This window comes from Pteronotus mesoamericanus, unplaced genomic scaffold, assembly GCF_021234165.1.
Source record: "Pteronotus mesoamericanus isolate MK-2021 breed Mesoamerican mustached bat unplaced genomic scaffold, CSHL_Meso_final scaffold_408, whole genome shotgun sequence".
Taxonomy (NCBI): Eukaryota; Metazoa; Chordata; class Mammalia; order Chiroptera; family Mormoopidae; genus Pteronotus; species Pteronotus mesoamericanus.
In genome coordinates, this window is record NW_026555315.1 from 7,683,479 (window position 1) to 7,697,384 (window position 13,906).

General features: G+C 54.8%; 1 protein-coding gene across 3 annotated transcripts; it reads left to right on the forward strand.

The window, feature by feature from the left end:
* The first annotated feature begins 222 nt into the window (after nucleotides 1-222).
* Nucleotides 223-13,173, forward strand: ETV4 (ETS variant transcription factor 4). 3 transcript variants are annotated; one of them, XM_054593275.1, is made up of 11 exons: nucleotides 223-297; nucleotides 518-565; nucleotides 7,203-7,256; nucleotides 8,461-8,587; nucleotides 9,064-9,225; nucleotides 9,451-9,710; nucleotides 11,523-11,597; nucleotides 11,719-11,787; nucleotides 11,960-12,132; nucleotides 12,402-12,503; nucleotides 12,845-13,173. In XM_054593275.1, the coding sequence occupies exons 1-11, from the start codon at nucleotides 240-242 to the stop codon at nucleotides 13,067-13,069; spliced, it is 1,353 nt and encodes a 450-aa protein (XP_054449250.1). In that variant the 5' UTR covers nucleotides 223-239; the 3' UTR covers nucleotides 13,070-13,173. The 3 variants fall into 3 exon arrangements, with proteins under 3 accessions (XP_054449250.1, XP_054449252.1, XP_054449251.1); XM_054593277.1 differs by having other exon boundaries at nucleotides 9,082-9,225; XM_054593276.1 differs by having other exon boundaries at nucleotides 8,464-8,587.
* The last annotated feature ends 733 nt before the right edge of the window (nucleotides 13,174-13,906 follow it).

The following is a 13,906-nucleotide window of genomic DNA, read 5'->3' on the forward strand; positions in this document are numbered from 1 at the left end:
AGTGCCCTACACCTTCTGCAGCGTGAGCGCCGCGCCTGCCTCCACGCCCGCCCCTGCCCTGCACTCCGCCCCACAGCCCCTTCCCCGCGTTTCTAGTGGGGTCCAGGGTTGCCCGGCCCCTGAGCCACCCCGGGAACCCAGTCCCACCCCCTTGCCCAGCAGGGCTCAGGGTGACTCTGGGGCATTCTTCCCCTTTCCCGCAGAAATCACCCGGAAATGGGAGCTTGCGCGAAGCGCTGATGGTCCCGCAGGGGAAGCTCATGGACCCCGGTTCCCTGCCGCCCCCCGACTCCGAAGGTAAAGAGCCAGAGAGACAAACCGCGACCCTCCCCACCACATACGCCCAGAGAAGCGATCCTGGAACCCCCGCCCTTTTGACAAAAAGACTCACCCTCCAAGGGACTCTGATCTTTCTCGGCCCCTACAACCCCAAGGAGGATCGCGGGCTCACTGGGGCCCCCTCTTTTTCACCATCACCTCCACCTCACCTTCTCCAATTCCATTATTCACTCCTCAGATCTCTTCCAGGATCTAAGTCACTTCCAGGAGACGTGGCTCGCTGAAGGTGAGTAGTTTCGTGACCTTTTCTATGACTGTGGCGGGGGGCTGCTCCCTACCCTGGTATTCCACCTAGCCCACTTCCTCTCTCCCTGGCCTGAAGAAGCTCTCCAAGGCCCCCTCCCCAAGTCCCCAGCCTTTCTGCTCTCCCCAGCGCCCAGTGTGGACACTTATATTGATATTTATTTTCTCTACCCCGAGCCAGGCTTGTGTAACTAGGCCTGGGGATGAATCAGACCATTGTGTGGGGTATTTGCTTATTTGAATGGAACTTGGCCCCAGGCCCGTTTTCCTGGTTGAAATTTTCATTTGCAAAATTTGTTTGGCAGCAGCCACCCGGCTGAGGTGTGTGTTGGGATATGTTGGGAGGCAGGGGGGAAGGGGTGTGAGGAAGAAGAGGATGAGGAAAAAGAGCAATTAATTTGTTACCTGTCTTCAGGAGCTGCCAAAGCACTGATTTTTACCTAAACCCTTGGTTTCTGTTCTTCCCAAATCCCAGTGCCAAACAATTTTCTGTCTGAGCCAAAGAACAACAAAAGTTTAAATAATTCTTTTTTGCAGCACTTTGTCAGAGGGCTTAGAGCTACCCCCTCTTCCTCCAAAGGCCTTGATTGTAATTCTGATGGCAACTGATCCTCCCTCCTCCTTTCCTCCTGAATTCTTCCACCCCAGGCAAATCCCCCCCCACCTTGTTTCCCAGGGTGTTAGCTGTAGCTGCACGCTGGCCGAGGTGGGGTCAGTAGCTGGGCCTTGGCTCAGTGGGGAAGTGTGTTCGGCGGTCTCCTGGTTGGAGTCATCGGTGTGCTTCGGTGGGGCCTGAGGTTGTCGCTGGCTGGGCTGCAGGTAGGAGGGTAATGGTGGTTAGACAGCCTCTGAGAAGGAAGGGCTAACAGCCCCATCTTAGGTCCCTTTATTTTAACACTGAAAACCAAGAAACCACAACGCTAGGAATGCCTTTTCGAAGGGGTTCTCTTTCTTAGAATCTCCCCAGCCCTCCAACTGGGCATCCTTGCTGATTTTTTTTTTTGAAACTGCAACCCAGCTCCTCTGGAACCCTCTATAAAAGATTGGGGTAGAAGGGGAAGACCCCTGATTAGAGCCTTGGAATGTAACTAGATCTGTCTTGACCACTGTGGTATCTCCAAAAATCTGTGTTAAAAGAATGACTGTTTGGTATAGTGCAAGTGACTGAGACATTTTGTGGCATTCATGCCTCACCGGGGACTTGGGTGCTGGAGGGATTTGGGGGTTCTGAGGGTGTTGTGCATATTTTCTCGGCTCTACAAGTCTCGGGTGCCCAGCTCCGAATGCAAAGCCGAGCCATACCCAGTCTGCCCATCCTCCTCCCAAGCTTCCGAGGTTCCAGAGCTGGGCTGAGGCTGAAGAACACAGAGGTGTCAGTTTCCACGGTCTCTCAAAGACTTCCGTTCCCAACGCCTGATTTCTGTCTGGCCCGCCAGGCTCCTTGTCTGTCAGCTGAGGGTCTCTGCGCTCCCCACAGCGGGCAGCTCCTGGAGCTGCGATTTAGGGGTAGGCTCAGAGGTTGGCATTTTGGCAGCAGCTGGTCCATTTGTGCCTGGGTTTGCAATGGGAAAGGGAGAAAAATGTTCTCGTCTCCTCTCAACCTTGGAAGCCCCACCCCTTGGCAGTGGGGGTTTAGAGACTGTACATGTGTCTATCTGCATGTGTCAGTGTGACAGCAAGTGTGTGTTTCATGCTGCTGCCCTGGGAGTCTCTGTACATTTAAATCCAGTGGGTGGGGAGGTGGGGGTGGGGATCGCGAGGCAGAGCGGGGGTGCGCGCTGGGATCTCCTTGGTTCCCTCTCCTTCCTTCTGAGGGAGCAGCTCAGGTTCCCAGCTGGCGATGGATGGCCAGGCCTGAGGGGGGGATGCTGAGGCCGCTCGCGCCTTCTCACTCTCTCTGCGGAGACAGATGCAGCTGCCGGGGCCCTGTCCCCCTGCACCGTCCCAGCACCACCCCAGCCTCCTCTCCTGCCTCTTCCCACCAGGTCAGTGACCTCTACAGCCCAGGGGGACTTTGGGGGTGGCAGGGAGGGACTAGTTCCTTTGGAAACTTGCCAGTAATGGGGCGCGTCAGTAGGAATGGGGGCTGGAGTCCAACCTCCCTCCCTCAGTTTGATTTTTTTCCCTAAAGCCCCAATGGGGAGACAAGAAGCAGATCCTTGTAGAGGGGAGGGCACGGGGGTGGGGGGATAGTGAAAAATTCAGGGGGGTACCCGGATTGGATCTGGCCAACGTGGTGGTGGGCTCAGAGTCCAATGTCCGAGCATCACGGGGATGTGAGTGGGGGCTCTGTGGGGGCAGGCAGACGGTTCAGATATCATCGGGGTTGGGGGTTTTCTGGACAGAGTGAAGGGGATGAATTGGGTCTAAGAGGGCGTGTCTGGTTCCGGGGTGCCGGGTCTGCGGGGTGGCCGGGTCTGTGGGGTGGCCGGAAGAAGGCTCGGGCTGCCGTAGGAAAACGCAGGCTTGGGCAGGCTGAACCCAAGCTCTGCCGGGTTATGGTAAAAGGTGCGCTGCTTCTGGTCCGGGGTTCCTTTCCTGGCTCGTGGCGAACCCTTGGGGACAATGACTTTGGTCTATTTGGTAGAAAGGAACATTGACCCTGGGCCATGCGTGTCCTTTGTGTGGGGCTGGGATCTGTGGAGTCCCAGAAGCTCTGCAGAATAGTTGCAGGGGTCTGTGCGCCCTCTGACACTGTAAAGCTGTTGGGGTACCCCACACGCACAGGAGTGTGGATTTTTTGGAAAGGGAATGATCCATATCCTTTATGAGAGTCTCAAAGGGACGGGTCTCTCTGCTCCCCTCCGCTCCCCAGTCCCCCTCCGAGGTTTCCAGTCCCCTTGCCCTCTGGTTTCCCCCTTTGTCTTTGTAAGTCCAGAGGAGATCCTATGTATGAAGGGTGTGCGTGGGGGGATGTTTCACTCGTGAGCTGCTGTGGAGTGAAAGGAATTAGGGTGTGTGTGAACCCGTGTGAATGCACGCCAGTTCCTCAGCATGTCTGTGGGGAGAGGGGAGGTTAATCCCCTCCCCGAGTCTTTCTTAGCTACAATACTTTCCTTCTACATATTTCTGGCTCCTTCCCTTCTAGAAGGCTCTTGTCCCCTCCACAGATAGAGAACTGGTTCCTTCCAGTACAGAGACTGCCGGGGTGGGGGAGGGGTAAGGGTGAGCGCTGAGGCCTGAGCAGGAGCTCTGGAGTGGGGCTCCCTGCCTCTCCACTAGGACTCCTTAGGAGGCGCCTTCCTGCTGCAGTTGGACCCTAGGAAAGGGAGAGAGGGTGATGGGACCTGTATGGTGTAGGTGGGTGGGTGGCGAACCTGGGCTGGTTAGCTGCTCGGCTTGTTTAACCTTCCAGTTTGGGAGCCCTGCTTGGGATGTCCCCAAGCCCCTTCTCTTCTGCTGCCCACCCCCCTCATTAGAGGGATGTTCCCTAAAATCTCCCCTCTCTTTGGGCATTATGCTGGCTTGGCTGTTTCCCTATCCTTCATACCCTGCCATGTCCTCAGGCAGATAAACTCCACCCTCGTGCCAGGATGGAGTTGGGGGAAGACTGCCACACTGGCTTGGCAGCCAGAGCTCAGCCAAGTCAACAAATAAATACAGAGAGTGGTGTACACTCAAGACCAAACATGGTCATTAGAATTTCTCCTGCTCTCCAGGAACACGAAGCACAATGTTACTCTTCCTGTTTCAACAGTTTTTGGGCGACTGAGGCCCTGTCCTGCCCTGCCCTTTTGGGAGAAGCCAGTGGTCTAGTGAAGGGCCAGCGGTGACAGGGGTTCGTGCCCCAGCCCTTTTTCGCTGATTTCCCCTGGCGGGGGGAAGAGGATGGCACCACCTCTCCAGGGCTGTGGTCTGTGAAGAGGGGCTCCTGGTCAGACCTTCAGGCCTGAGATGGGAGGAAAGGCAAGATGACCCCTAGGGCTCTCTGGGGTCCTGGGGGAGGCCCCCAACAGGAGATGCCCTCGGCCCATTGCGTCAGTAGAAAGCAGCCGTTAAGGAAGCCCCAGAGGGGGCCCAAGTACTCAGCCTCCCGGGTTTGCACGCCACCACCTCCTGGGGATCCTTCTTGCCTCGCTAGCAGGGAGGGAAACGTCACTCATCCTGCTCCCACCACTCCCAGTCTGCCACCTGTGGGGGGGGGCGGGGGCGGGGGGCGGGGAGGACACAGCCTGGTTGGATGTGGGCCATGCACCCCTGGGGAGTATTTTCCCAAACCTGCACCTGGACCCCACCCCAGACCTGTGGGATGAGACTAAAGGGGGGGTGGGGATGCTGGGAATCCGAGGTGTAACAGTGTCCCCAGATTCTTGATTCTGGCCAGTTTGGGACCGGTTGCCTTTGTGCCCTGGTGGCGCCCCTGTGTTTTTGTTTGTTCTTGCCAGGGGGTGTCATCATGTCCTACTGACTTGTTTGATCACTTTAGAACTGTGTTACGCTGACTGTTACGCTGACGTTTCATAAGTTTTTTAGCTGCTGGTGGCTCCTGGTTCTTAAACGCCCTCCTCCCAATCGCTCTGTCAAGAAGTCAACTATTTTAAGATTTTGTGTGTTTATTTTCAGAGAGGGGGAGAGAAGGAGAGAAACATCAATGCTTGGTTGCCTCTGGCGCGCCCCCCCACTTGGGGACCTGGCCTGCAACCCGGGCATGTGCCCTAAACAGGGGATTGAACCAGTGACCCTTTAGTTCGCAAGCCAGCGCTCAGTCCACTGAGCCACACCAGCCAGGGCAGTAACATGTATTTTAAAACACTTGGTACCTCTGATACTTAAAGCAGGTTGGTGAAGAATTTTCCTGCCACGTTGTAAAGTATCCCCTGTGAGAAGAGCTTTCCCCAGAGGCCCTGCCTCTGCAGATACCTGGTAGTGGGGAGGGGGAGCCCTGAGGGCGAGGGAAGAGCTGGCAGATTAGGGTCTCTTCAGTCCTTGCTCCCAGGCCCAAGGAGCTGGCTCCCACCAGCCTGAGGACAGAGGTCATTGTATGTTTACTCACCGAGGCAACAAGTAATGCATTGAGTTTCTGTCCTGAGCTAGAGCCTGTTCCTGGGGTCCTGGGGAATCAGACAAACAAGATAGATAAAGCCCTGCCCTCGGCAAGCTTAACGCTCTGGCAGAGGATATGGACAATGAACATGTAAACAGAAGGCCATACATGCTTGGGGGAAAATAAAACAAGTGAGAAAGGGCTGGGAGGGACCACTTTGGTCTGGTGGGCAGAGGTCTCTGAGGAGGTGACAAAGTGAGCTAAGACTTCAGTGGCCAGAAAAAACAGGCAGGCAAAGACCTGGGGAAGAGGGATCAAGCTGATCAGCTTTGAGGACCCAAAAGGAGACCAGAGCTCTGGAGGGTAAAGGGCTGGGAGAGGCAGGTCAAAGAGGTAAGAAGCGTGAGACCCTGCGGGGCCATGGAGACCTAGGGGAGGAGTTTGGGATTTGACTTGGTTATGAAAAAGATCATTCTGACAACTATGTAGAGAACAACTGACTACAGGATGTGAGAGTGGAAGTAGGGGGTTCTGATCAGAAGCTGTGGCTGAAATCCAAGGGAGAAACTATGGAGCCTTTGCCCAGGAGCAAAGCTTGGGGTATGTATTTGTACAGGCGAGGGCAAAGTGGGAGTGTTCTCGAGCTGTCCCCCTCCTTGGACCCTCACCCTTCCCAGCCATTCCCAGCTCCCTCCATTAAACCCGTCAGCTTGCCCGCTGTCCAGTCTGAGAGCAGTCTCCTTGGGTTTTATCACTTCACTTGGACCCACTCTGTTCTTGAGAGAGGGGCAAAAATGGACAGACTCTGGGGTCAGGGGAGGCACTCAGCTGCATACCCACCTGAAGGAGTTGGCAAGGCCAGCAAAGAACTAGAAATCAATCCGGATATCCATGTTGGAGGCCGTGGATGAGCTCCTGTTCTATTTTAGTTTTGCTGCCTAATCCCCAAGCCCAGCTCTGCCCACACTGGCACCCTGGGAACACTCCTCAGACTTCCATGCCTAGGGAGCCCTCCGCTCTCCTAGCTGCACATCAAAGGGATGAGGCACCAGACCTCCCAGTGTCCCCAGCCTCTGCCTCTCCCATGGTCATCCTTTTTCTTTTCTTTTTCTTATTTTTATTTTATTTTTTTTAGTTCTCTCAAACCACCTTCTTTTGTCTCCATCCCATCTCCTTTCCCAGGATCTAGATTTCACCCTGGAGATTGTATAAAACACAGATTTCTGGGTTTAGCCCAGGTTCAGAAACTCCCCATGTGATTCAAAAGCCACAGGATCTCACTCTTTGTAAGGCCTGCCCATCCCAGATGTGACTGCTGTCAGCTCTGGGTGCGCTTTGTGAACTCTGAGGGGCAGGGCTGCATTCACTTCCGAAAACTGGAGAGAATAAAGACAAAGCATCTAGGAAAAGACTGGAATCTGCTCAGACAGGTTCTGGGAATTTGCAGCCTCCCCTCCAGGGTCTTAACGGAGCCCAGAGATGGAGGGCACTAGGACCTGGTATGGAGTTGCCTTTATTCCTAGGAAGGCTGGTTTCTTTTTCTGGGCTAGTGGAGTCTGCAGGGCTGCTTAGTATCTCCCAGGGGCTGCCAGGCAGGGCTTCCCATCCCAGACTCACCTTTGACCTCTCTCCACAGCTCAGGTACCAGATAGCGATGAACAGTTTGTTCCTGATTTCCACTCAGAAAACTGTGAGTCGAGGGCCCTGGGTAAAGGGAATGGGGAGTGGGGAAGGGCAGGAAATGAGTCATAGGGACGGAGAATGACAAAAGATGAACTTGTTCTCTCCTAAAGAAAAGGGTGAAGGGCAGGGTTCCCCATTCTTGAGTTTGGACCCAAAGACCTCGGTTCAAATCGGGGCTTTCTCCATTGAAGCTGTGTGACCTTGGAGCATACACCTCATCTCTCTGATTCTCCCTTTCCTTCCTCCTGAAATGGGGGGCTTGGTCCACGTCTACCATTCTAAGTTACTTTCATACAACCTGGGGGCTATTTTTGCCCTCACCATCCCCTGACATGTGGCGACGTCAGCAGACATTTTTGTTTGCCCCAACAGGAGGTAGATGTTCCTGGCTTCTAGTAGGTAGTGGCTGGGGATGCTGCTCAACACCCTGCAATGCTCAGGAGAGCACCCCCCTCAACAAAAAATTATCTGGCCCAAATGTCAATAGTGCGGCTGTTGAAAAACCCTGCTTTAATGTCAGATACTTTGCTCTCGACGGTCTTCGCCAATGACATGAAACAGGGCACACACATAATCGAAAACAGCAGATAACGGAACGGCCGATTAACAGGCATTTGACCCGACTGCAGTAAGACAGAATCTCACACTGTCGACTTGGAGCCAACTCTTCGCTGCTCTGCATAGTGGCTGGAGTTTGCGGACCCAGCAGGGGCCACAGGAAAGGCCAGTGTTCTTCACAGATAATTAGGAGCATGTGTATAATGTTAGTCAGCTGACGGGCAAGTGGGCTAATATCCAACCTTAACCAGAAAAAGAAAGATTCTTTATAGCCCCAAATAAGAAAACATTTCTTTCCCTTGGAATTTTCCAGAGCGCTCAGGAAAACCACAGGCCCTAGGTTGCAGGTGCTCACCCTGGCAAAGGTTTTTTTTGGGGGTGGGGGCGTGAGGTTGCATTAAATGTTTAACTCTAGACTGTTTCTTTGGTTAATGTTGGACATTTGCCTGATGTATAAAACGATACATAATGTAAATAGCCAAACTTGTTTAAAATGTCTGACTACAAATATCTAAAAACTGAAACCCAGAGAGGGGTGGGGCTGCACCCACTACCCAGCTGGTCCTCAGGGAGCAGAAGGTGTTGGAAGCTCTTACGGCCTTTTCTGTGACACTCGGCCCCCTGCTCTGCCCCCCCTACCCCAATCCCCGCAGTAGCTTTCCACAGCCCCACCACCAGGATCAAGAAGGAGCCCCAGAGTCCCCGCACAGACCCGGCCCTGTCCTGCAGCAGGAAGCCGCCTCTCCCCTACCACCATGGCGAGCAGTGCCTTTATTCCAGGTGAGCCCGGGAAGCCCCAGGAAGGGCAGGACGGAGGCAGGACGGAGGCGCTCCCGAGCAGAGGCAGTGGCTGAGATGCAAGTTAGACAGCAGAAAGGATTTCCACGCCCCTACCAGGGAGCGGGACAGCTCAAGATTTCCTCTGCGTGATCAGGATGAAACCCGCAGCAGGGGGTTCAGGGCGCATGCGTTAAGGCCAGGGCTGAGTTTGTTTCCACTGAAGAAGCCACTGTCCCACCCAACCCAATGGCTCTGGGCTGGAGAGCGGTGTTCTCACAGCTGCACCCAGTTTCAGCTTTTATGAAAGGAGAAGAGTTTGGGGCTGAGTCTGGCTCATGCCATTCCTTTCCCAGCATCCTCTTCTCTTCCTTCCCCTAAAATCCCTGTGCCCTCAGTTTTCTGGGGATGGATGAAGGGTTCAAAGATGCGCGCTCGGCTTCTCTGCTCCCTCACCCCTGTCTCCCCCTCAACTCCAGTGCCTATGACCCTCCTAGACAAATCGCCATCAAGTCCCCTGCCCCTGGTGCCCCCGGACAGTCGCCCCTGCAGCCCTATCCCCGGGCAGAACAACGGACTTTTCTGAGATCCTCCGGCACCTCCCAGCCCCACCCTGGCCATGGGTACCTCGGGGAGCATAGGTAAGGAGAACCCCCAGAATGCAGGCCCAGATCTTGGCAGTTTTTTCTCAGTCCCAGAGTGTTCTGCAGCTGCCCTTAGAAGACCTGGTGTGGTGGGGGGAGGCAGGGAGGAAGGGAAATTGACAGACACCCTCACAGTGGCGCCTACTCTGCAAGCTCTGGGAGTGGCAGGCACAGGGAGGGCTCAATCTAATACTCTTTTCCTTCTCATTCAACCACATCCAGCTCCGTCTTCCAGCAGCCCTTGGATATTTGCCACTCCTTCACATCCTCTCAGGGAGGGGGCCGGGAACCCCTCCCAGCCCCCTACCAACACCAGCTGTCAGAGCCCTGCCCACCCTATACCCAGCAGAGCTTCAAGCAGGAATACCTTGACCCCCTGTATGAACAGCTGGCCATGGGCCAGGGTGGGGTCAATGGGCACAGGTACCCAGGGGCGGGGGTGGTGATCAAACAAGAGCAGACGGACTTCGCCTACGACTCGGGTAAGAGACCCTCCGGGTGGGAGGGGTTGGGGTGAGGTTGCTGAGTGGGGTGACATGGGATAACCCCCAGAACGTCTTTCCAAAAGTTTTTTACCTTCTTATCCTTTTACTAGTTCATAAATCTCATCCATTCCGTTTTTTCATAGCTGCGAAAGAATTGTCGTTTTTCAGTCAGCAAATGTACTCAAATCAATGATAAATGGGATGTAGGTCCTTGCCTGCGAGTAGTATGTGACTTATTAGGAAAGTTAAGGCATTTCTTTCTACGTCTATTTAGCAGGTGTCGGGGGTTTTAATTGCCTACGAATGCCAAAATAGTGTTCGAGAGCATGAATGTGTGCAGTTGGAGGATACAAAAATGAATAAGATGAATAGGCTGTCCTCTGTCCCCACAGACACTTAAAAATACAAAGAGATTTGAATGAAAAGAAACATGAACTTGAAACTAGCCAGGCTCATAGCTTCCACTTGGGAATCAGGGTTAATATGTGGTTTCCACAACCTTGTTCATGCCTAAAAGTTGATGGATGACCCGCCACCCTGGCCAGCGCAGGATACCGGAAGTAGGGACCGCTGTAAATTCTAGTTCCCCCTGGTGCTGACCTGAGTGAGACGGGCTCAGCCATATTCATAAATAGCTGTAGTTCACCGCCCCAAGTGCAGCGGGAGGTCGTCCTCAGTGACTAAGGGCCCAGAGAACCTTGGCTTGTTACATTGTTATGATCCCCACATTTGAGCTGCTATGCAAACTTGCATGAGAAAAATAAATTCAGCGATTTGAGTGGGCTCAGAACTGGCCAGAGCTTTCGAATTTCCCCTTTTTTTTTTTTTGATGCCTAGGCTTTTAGGGGCAAGGGAATGAACCATAAACCCCAAGGCTACCCACCCAGAAGGGTATACCTCTCCTCAACCCCAGGGCATAAGCCTGAGCCACGCCTGGCAGTGAGATGCAGGAAAGGGGAGGGAGACGCTCTTGCTGCTGACCTTCAAAGGATGTAGACCGGAGGAGATCATGTTTCATGCCCTTGAACTCCTGCCCCTCCCCCTTCAGCTTCCTCTGAATGGAGTCAGGAATTCCATTCACAAAATGGTTGCGTGAATGAGCCCACCCTCCCGCCTCCTCCCGGAGGTGTCGGGTTTCACCATCTCATTCATAGGTGGGAGTGGAGGGGGTAGGGCAGAAGGGGGCTGGAACTTGAACGGGTGGCTTCACACCGGCAACCGCCTCCAGGTGGAGCGGGGAGGCTTCAATCCTATGGAATGGAATGAAATGGAGTGGAATGTGCTCTGCTGTCAGACCTGAAAAAAACCGCGGCCCCATGCCCACTGCCACTTCCCAAGATATGGAGACATGGAGTCTCTCCCTCACTGCCCCCCGACTCCGCCTTACCTCCATTCACCCCTCCCTCACACACACACTGGGCAGGGAATCTGACCTGCTGACCGGAGATTAGCCCATTCCAAGGGAGCCTTAGACCCGGACACTGAACCCTTTCCCCGGAGGTTCATCTCTATGCCCCCCTCCTCCCCTTAAACTCACAGGAAACAGCTGCTCCCTGGAATCCTGGGCCTTGTGGAACAGCTTTACCAGCCCCAGCTGCTGCCGTCCCCGCCCTCTGGCCCAGCCCGCACGCTGAGGGGCTCCAGCCTCACACCCACTCTGGGTGAACTTCCCCTGGGACCGGTGGTAGGCAGGCAGCTGGGAACTGAGCAGAAAGGCTGGCAGGAAGTTTGGAACTGTGCGTAGGCCTGCTGCCCCCGTCTCCACCTCAGCCTCCTGTAATGCCTCCGCCCTTCTTCCTCTACCCCCAGATGTCCCTGGGTGTGCGTCAATGTACCTTCACGCAGAGGGTTTCCCTGGACCCTCTCCAGGTGATGGGACCGCGGGTAAGGCAGCCCTCTCCTCCCTGCCGTGGGGGAGGGTCTCCTGGCCAGGAGTCCCTCTGGACACCCTGGGGTCTCATCAGTGAATCCCCAGGCCTGAGTGACCCCCAACTTCCTCCCCCAGGCTATGGCTATGAGAAATCTGTGCGACCATTCCCAGATGATGTCTGTGTTGTCCCTGAGAAATTTGAAGGTCAGAGAAGTGATTTCATGAGGGTCAAGGGGTCTTATCCACACCCCCTGATTGTGTCACCTGGGAATCAGGATACTGCATGAGAAAGGGCCTGGAAAGACTCCTGGGAGAGAAGGTTGCTTGGGGGACCTGAAGGCACAAACCCTGCCCCCCTGTTTGCTGTGTTCCCCAGGAGACATTAAGCAGGAAGGGGTCGGAGCATTCCGAGAGGGACCACCCTACCAGCGCCGGGGTGCCTTGCAGCTGTGGCAGTTTCTGGTGGCCCTGCTAGACGACCCAACAAACGCTCACTTCATTGCCTGGACAGGTCGGGGGATGGAATTCAAACTAATTGAGCCTGAGGAGGTAGGCCTCTCGGATGTCCCTACCGTTCCTCCCAACAGCTTTGGGACCTGGAGATGACAGAACTTGGGAACAAGTGGCATATGTCTTTACCATTGTTGTCACTTTATCTGACCTGAACTCTTATCGAACCTGGGTCTGTGGGCTGGTGCTTAGTTGCAGGACCCGCTTAGCATTTTGCGCTAAGAATCTCAAGGGTGTTTTCTGGCCTGCCCCCCGTTTTTCCTCTGCTGAGCTAGCATCACCACCCCAAAACTCTCCTGTTCCCCCAGGTCGCCAGGCTCTGGGGTATCCAGAAGAACCGGCCGGCCATGAATTACGACAAACTGAGCCGCTCGCTCCGATACTATTATGAGAAAGGCATCATGCAGAAGGTCAGGGGTTAAGGGTTCAGGGACCAAGAGGGTGGGGGCAGGTGGAAGGGTGATGGGGACAGGCAACAGAAGAGCATTCTCAGAGTTTGTGGGAGCAGATTACGAAGCAGTCGGAAGGGACAAGAAATTATGGACAATCCCAAGATTTTTCTGTCCCAAAAAATGGTAAACAGTAACTGAGAAGCATGGAGAGATTGAGATTGGAGATGAACAAGAAAGGGAATTGGCCGGTTAGAGGAACCAGTATTGGAGAGAAACGTACCCCACACTTGAGCCTGGACCCATTCCCCACTCCTCCACGGCCCTGGGGAGAGAGACTGACCCATCCCCTCTCCCTGCAGGTGGCTGGCGAGCGCTATGTGTACAAGTTCGTGTGCGAGCCTGAGGCCCTCTTCTCTCTGGCCTTCCCGGACAATCAGCGTCCCGCTCTCAAGGCCGAGTTTGACAGGCCAGTCAGTGAGGAGGACACAGTTCCTTTGTCCCACTTGGACGAGAGCCCCGCCTACCTCCCAGAGCTGGCTGGCCCTGCCCAGCCCTTTGGCCCCAAGGGTGGCTACTCCTACTAGCCCCTGGCAGCTGCTCCCTTGCCACCTGGGTGGTGTCCTGTGTACATATAGACGAGTTTGGTGTTGGGGAAGCCCTCGCTCTGAAATCCACAGTTGTCTTCGAGCCGACCTACTGGCCCGTCAGTCACCCTGGCACAGGCTCTGAGCTGCTCACCAGAGTCTTTGGGAAGGAAAAGTGGGGACACTGCAAGTTCAAAGGTGGAGTCTCACAAACTCCTAGGGGGTGGTCTCACCTCTGGCCTTTTCCTAGGTCCAGCTTAAAGACCCAAGCCCCACTCCCTCTCCCCTATCACAGAAAACAAGAGTTTGTTCTGGGGGACAAAGAAGGAATGCCCCCACTTCATCCTGGTGGAGAGGGATGCATTGAGCTCCCCAGATCTCCCACTATGGGGGCCAGAAGCCTGGATCCTGCACTCTACTCCAAGCTGTGGCCCGGACGGCCCTGCTTGCTTGCCAGTTCTTGGTGCTCTGTTCCCAGAGGCAGGGGGAGGCTGGAGGAAGAACCCAGGGTGGGGGCGGGTTGCTGGTGGAGGCGGGGAGGGCTGGGTGCCTGCTCGGAGGGCCGTTTGCTCTGCCTGTCCCTAGGTCCAGGCCTGGGGATATCACCTCCACCTCCACCATGTCTGCCAGACCATTAATAAAGGCCCCTGCTTCTCCTGTTTTCCTGTGTCCCGTGCTGCCATTGAAGGGAGGCCTGGGGTTGGAAGGAGCTGGGCCTTGGGGCAGCTGGTCAGAATTTGGGGCCTGACCCTGACACTTAAGTTACCAAATGGGTTCTTGCAAAAAAGACAGTTCCCCTCTGACTTTTCCCTCTGAGAAATGGGCTTAGCAATACCC